Source organism: Equus asinus, unplaced genomic scaffold (genome assembly GCF_041296235.1).
Source record: "Equus asinus isolate D_3611 breed Donkey unplaced genomic scaffold, EquAss-T2T_v2 contig_1, whole genome shotgun sequence".
Lineage (NCBI taxonomy): Eukaryota > Metazoa > Chordata > Mammalia > Perissodactyla > Equidae > Equus > Equus asinus.
Window position 1 is genome coordinate 438716 of NW_027224738.1, and position 6535 is coordinate 445250.

Here is a 6535-nt window from a genome sequence, read left to right on the forward strand (position 1 = left end):
GGAGGCAAAGTCTGTACGTTATGCGTGTTTGGGTATCAGAACCTAGTCCAAATTCTGTTATGCGTAGTTATAGTTTAATAAATTCTTGTTAAATAAACACATGGGAAAAAGTGTGGTTCTTGCTATAAAGCATAAGATAAATAACATTCAAATCTCCTTTGTGGAAATTCAAATATATTTAGTTAATTTCTGGCTTTAATTTAGGGCAAATACCTTCTTTTAAACAAATGGTCTGATTGATCCTTAATATTGATGTTTTGACAAATTATGCCTAATCATTTTTGTCTTTTTAATTTTTTAATGTTTTTAGATTATTTCTGTTGATAGAATTTTGAATCAATAATCAGGAGATTCCATTTCTTCCCCAGTATTTCGTTATGTCTAAAAATTGAGTATTTCTTACAGGCCTTTGTGTTGCCACCCTGGGTATTGCAGTACTGATACGAATTTTGACTACATTTCTGATGGTGTGTTTTGCTGGTTTTAACATAAAGGAAAAGATATTTATTTCATTTGCATGGCTTCCAAAGGCCACAGTCCAGGTAATGATGGATCTTAACTCCTATTTCAATATGATCCCTTAAAATTTTGAATAAGAGGGCTTGTCCAAATTTGGTGAACAAAAGTAACTAAAGTTTGATTTATGAAAAGAATTTTTACTAATCTACTCTAAAAGTTTTATTTTTGGTATGCTGATTCCTTTAATATGATGGCTCATTTAAATTTCTTTAGATCTCCAGGGTACAACTGAAAATCCAATAAATCCCTATGTTACTAGAAAGCAGTAGTAGAGGGAGGGAAGAGTTTGAATTTTCATCAGTCAGAGCTTTCTGAATCACCTAGAGATTTTTCGTTTTGATGTCTTCTAAGAAGAGAGTGAAACAGAAATAGCGCGGCCCATGTTAGTGTTTGGAAATACTTCACTGTCAATATGATTGATGATCAGTTATGCTCAACCTCGGTCTTTATATATAATGGAGAAAGATTTATTGAGAAACAACTCAGAAAATGCTTTATTGATTTCCTAGATTATTAGTTAATATTAAATTTTTCAAACTAGCTGTACTTCCTGTCAGTTGTCTCAATCACATGACCCAAAATTTGTGCACTCTAACAAGGCACTAACAGGTGCTTGAAATTATTGACCATGCATTTGGTAGAATACCTATAATTGCTAATTAAATTAGAACTGTATAGATTATCATTTGTTGCAAATAGCCCTGATTGTATTGTATATTTTCAGACTAATTATAGCAAACAAGATTTAACTGTTGCATCCTTGATTATTTTGCAATTATTTAAATATGTAAATTTCTATTTCATGAGATGAAAATCAGATATTTTTAATTTAGGAAACTTTGAGGGTTGTGTATGCTCTGTAACTATATGCCAGATTTGGTGTGGCTATAGGTTTGGGCATTATCCCAGAGAAGTTTTTTTTTCATCAGACTTTGAAAGATGTCTGGGACATAATGGCTAAGAATACTGTGAGGTTTATATGGTACAATAAGTGGAATAGTTTCTCCCTCAGTGTCTCCAGCTTCTACACTACTTCTGGTAACTTTATTAGGTAACTATCAAAATAATTACTCTAGTAGCTTTGGTTTGAAAGATTTGTTTCTAAAGGTTAAAATTTGAAAGACAGCACTTTCCTGCTGTCAAAGCAAATTTATAATAAGGAGAAATTATCTTGGATGTGGTGAATAATGTATGTACTGTGAAGCAAGTATTGTATGGAATTTTCTTTTTTCTTCTTTTGCCACTGCCTAAGAAACAAGACTTTCTTGTATGTTTTTTTCCATATTAGTGTTCTTCAAACTTTTTGGTCCATGACCTGCTGTAAGAAATATATTTTAAATCACAATATATTTTAAATCAGCATACCTACAAACCTCAAAACATACACACACAACGGAGAACTGAAAGAGAAATATACATTGTAATGAGTGCAGTTCTTGCCAAGAATTCTTGAAATGTTGAATTAGTTATGGTACAAGGAACCTGAAATAACAAAGAGCCCTCACATACAGGGACTAAGTGAGATAGATTTTTCCTTCTCTCCCACCAGCAGTCCAGCATGGACACTCCAGAGCTGGCAGGGTGACACTGTCCTCAGCATGTGCCTTCCATCAGTTCACCATTTCTCATCAGGGGGAAGGGGAAAAAGAATGATGTGCAAGTGTCCATTTCTCTTCAGGGAACAATCCAAAAGTAGCATTTATCACTTCTGCTCACCTCTCAGTGGCCAGAACTTAGATATATAGCTTCATCTAGTTGCAAAGAAGGATGAAAAAAAGTCTTGGTTTGGACAGCAATGTGACCAGCTAACACTCAGGAGTTCTAGTTTAGAAGGGAAAAGGGGCATTCAGATATTTGTGGGCAATTAGTAGTCTCTGCCATTGTGTCTCATCCACACCAGCATTCTCTCTTCTGATTCATTGTCCTAGAGGACAACATTGTTGTGTTTTGTGGAATAAGGGAATAACCAGATTGATTAATATATTATTTTCCCAAGTGCACTAATATGGCATTTTGCCTCTAAAAGAAAATGAAGGTTTTCATAATACTTCCCAGTAGAGAAATTTTAAATAAAACATTTCACCAAGACCTAAGGCAAAGAGTTCACCAAATACCTAATAAGATTACCTTCAAGTTTTGACAGTGCCTACCACTTTCAGGTTTCTTTATGTTTAACAATTAGTTTAGCTCTATAGCAATACATATTCTTATGTTTTTTCATTTAAAACTTTGCCATCTTCCAGTAAGTATCACTACACTTTTTTTAAAAGATTGGTATCTGAGCTAACATCTGCTGCCAATCTTCTTTTTTCTTCTTCTTCTTCTCCCCAAAGCCCCTCAGTACACAGTTGTGCATTCTAGTTGTGAGTGCCTCTGGTTGCGCTATGTGGGACGCCGCCTCAGCATGGCCTGATGAGCGGTACCATGTCCACCCCCAAACTAGCAAAACTCTCAGCCGCTGAAGTGGAATATGCAAACTTAACCACTCGGCCACAGGGCTCACTGCACTTTTTCATCTTGTTCTTTTTTAATTCCAGATTCCTGAAGATAAAAGAGTGAGATGACCAGTGACTTTCTTTACTCATAAGGAATTTAGTATACAGAATCGTCTTATAGTCAATTATATCATGAGGCTGTATTTACCTTGTGTTTTGAAATATATTTGCCTGATATTTTTGTAACCCTGCCTTCTGCAACTAAGTACATATGAATCACCATCCCTTCCCCATGCCAGGGCAGGAGAATTTTCAGAATACCAAAACCAATTGCAGTACACTTTGAAAGAAAGAACTTTCTTAGTTGAACAAAAGAACAAGCAGTTTGTTTTTGCAAATGATAAAATAATTCACCTTTTTTCTATGTGCCTGTCTTATATGCCTGTGTCCAACTTTACCATTAAACTTTTACAGGCTGCAATAGGATCCGTGGCCTTGGACACAGCAAGGTCACATGGAGAGAAACAATTAGAAGAATATGGAATGGATGTGTTGACAGTGGCATTTTTGTCCATCCTCATCACAGCCCCAATTGGAAGTCTCCTCATTGGTTTGCTGGGCCCCAGGCTTCTCCAGAAAGCTGCACATCAAAATAATGATGGAGAAGTTCGAGGAGAGCCCTCTGAAGAAGTTTAGAGGTGAAAAGAGAGAATGCTAAATATATGATTAGAAAGCTGTACCAGAGGCTGCTTTTATCAAGATAGATATTGAAATATATAATATTTAAGCTTAAAATGTAACAGAACTTAAAGTGTGGTTATTTCTTTAAACAGCATTTTCAGCCATTACCCTTTCCATGTAGGTGGTAATGTTCTACATTTCTAGCCTGATTTCTCTATCTTCTTCTTTTTGCTTCAAACACTCCATCATTATCTTAATCTGTGTGGGGAGAAATACTCTTTAATGTACTACCACGATATCAGATTAACAGGGGAAAGACCGAGTTCGGTGTGGCGTTCTGCTGGCCAACAGCTCGCTCTGAGTGACTGTTGCCGCCACAGTTTTATGATGCGTGGCCACCTAGCCTCTCATGCCTTGAGTTGTTTTTGGATCCTCTTTTCTTTTTAAATACATTGTAATCTCTCATCAGTTTCTCCCCTCGCTTTCCCTGTTAATCTGCCTCTTCTCCATTTCTGCCCCTCTTACTACCTTTCTGTGAAGTATTGTAACTGATTGGCCCCACCAAAATTTTTATGTACACAAAGTATCTTCATTGGCTCTTCCTCTTGCACCTATTTGGATGACAAAAGCCCTCATTCAACTTCCTGCCTGGCTCCACAGAGTCCCCCACTTCAGTGGCCCCTCTGAGTTTGCCTCCCGCTAAGACGTGCCCTGGTCTAGCCCTTTCTTAGTTGTTTCTTGTGACCCACGTCTTCAGGCTCTTCCTGTTCTCTAGGTGACAGAGAGCCAATTTTCAAATCTATGCCACTCTCAAGAATATCATATTAATCAGGGTAAGTTAAGCTGCTATAATGAAGAAACAAGAAATACAGTACTTAAAAGAAAATGGAAATTTATTTACCTCTCATGAAACTGGCTGCCTGGTCGATGCTGACAGGGTTACTCTGCTCATGAGGTCTACTGAGATTTGTGTCCTTTTTTTTTTCGGAGGAAGATTAGCTAACATCTGCTGCCAATCCTACTCTTTTTGCTGAGGAAGGCTGGCCCTGAGCTAACATCTGTGCCCATCTTCCTCTACTTTATATGTGGGACGCCTGCCACAGCATGGCTTGCCAAGTGGTGCCATGTCCGCACCCAGGATCCGAACCAGCGAACCCTGGGGCCGCCAAAGTGGAATGTGCGAACTTAACCGCTGCGTCACCAGGCCAGCCCCGATTTGTGTCCTTCTGTCTTGATGTTCCGCCACGCCCTAGCTTAGGACACAGGTTGGAAGTAGATCTCTCCCATGTCTCCTTTCTAGCCTTCAGGAAGAAGGAAAAAAGAAAGTCCAAGGCAAGCAATTTATTTTTAAGAAAGTTGTGAGGAAGTTAGACACATCTCTTCTCTTACCTTCTATTGGTGATAACCACACCCAGCTATGAGGAAGCTGAGAAGTGTCTGTCAATAAACATTCACATTCCTATGAAGATGGAAAGATCAGATTTGGGAGTCAGAGGTACCATTGTATTGGGTGTTACCATCACTTAGTAGCATGTTCTTGCATGTTAACAAGGGCTTTCTAAAGATAGTACCTTTGACCAAAAAACTGACTTCTGTGGCAGGAATTTCAGACGTTGTGACATGACAACAGAGATGATATTAGAAGAAAGGCTTATCTGCATAGGTCGTATTTTATCCCACTTATTCAACAGACCATCTTGGCTTTTGTGTATCACCTGTAAGTTTCTCTTTAGTCTAGGTCAACTCCTGCCTAGTTGCTAGAATAATCATGTTTAAATACAGTTTACACCTTTTATCATGCTGTATACCTGAAGCGTTTATTACTTATCACTTCCCATCTAAACTCTTTAATCTAGAACTTGAAGTTGAAGCTAATCTTGAAGGAGATATTAAATACGTATTAAATGAATGAATTAGAATCTTCTGATCCCACCAAGCTGATCTGCATATAGCCTGTCCACTCCTCTCGTCATTAGACTACCATTCCAGCCACTGCCACCATGACTTTCACCCCTGTCCAAAACTAGCTTAATTCTTATTAAGCTAACACAATATGAAGCCTTAACAGGCTTAATTTTTATGTCAGCCTGACACTGGTTACTCCATGGTAATATATTCCCTTAGTGTTTGTGCTGTCAGTTTGGACTGGGTTAATTCATGCCGAAGTTCAGACAGATGTTTCAAACTGCACTTCGTTGGTTAGGTGCCCCTTGGTGGTACCATAAACCGAATGCTCATCTGGTCCTCCACTTTCACAGACTCTGAAACTAGATCCATTCAACAAATACTTACTAAAGGGCTTTGGTGACCCAGGCACATTATTAAGACTAATATTGTTCGTGTCCTTAAGGATCTGACAGTCTGATAGAAGAGAGAGACAATTAAACAAGAGATTGAAGAATGGTGTGATAAGTGCTGTGAGGCAAGAAGTACAGGAGTGCTAGGGAGCTCGCAGCAGGAGCCCCCAGCTAATCCAGGGGGTGGCCTCGGCTGGGACATGGGGGACGATGAGGACCTGGACAGCAAAGGGCACGTGAGACCGAAGGGCGCAGCAGTTAGCGCTCGTTCCCACCTTCACCAGTAGTTTAAGTACCAGGCTTTGAATACTTACTAACTTATACAAAGTACAGTTAGTATAAGTAAATGAGAATGTTATTATAAATATCCAAGTCCCCAAAGAAGTATCAGAAATGGAACTTCAGTGTGAAGAAATAGTTGAAGAGCCCACTAAGCCCCTGCCGATAGCGTGTTCCATTTTGCACAGCAGGCAGCAAGCTCTTTCCTCCCTCTCCTCGGTGGATGGCCACTGTCTAAATCTCTGTGACTCTGTCCAGTACTGGCCTCTGCAGGGCTCACCGTGTGAAGTCTCAGGTTCATCACCACATCCTAAGTCACAGCTC

The 6535-nt window shown here is 39.0% G+C and overlaps 1 protein-coding gene across 11 annotated transcripts in view; it reads left to right on the forward strand.

Moving 5' to 3' along the window:
- Nucleotides 1–3759, forward strand: part of LOC106847257 (sodium/hydrogen exchanger 9B2) — a 55161-nt gene extending 51402 nt beyond the window's left edge. For 9 of the 11 annotated variants that reach the window (XR_011499973.1, XR_011499975.1, XR_011499974.1 and 6 more), the window contains 2 exons: nt 406–542; nt 3429–3759. Coding sequence is in view for 8 of the 11 variants with exons in the window: in XM_070503357.1 (XP_070359458.1) it covers nt 406–542; nt 3429–3650 (359 nt within the window). In the remaining 3 variants the exon portion in view is untranslated. The remainder of the gene's footprint in view (nt 1–405; nt 543–3428) is intronic. The other 2 variants (XM_070503361.1, XM_070503359.1) reach the window with 1 other exon arrangement.
- Nucleotides 3760–6535: the final 2776 nt, after the last annotated feature.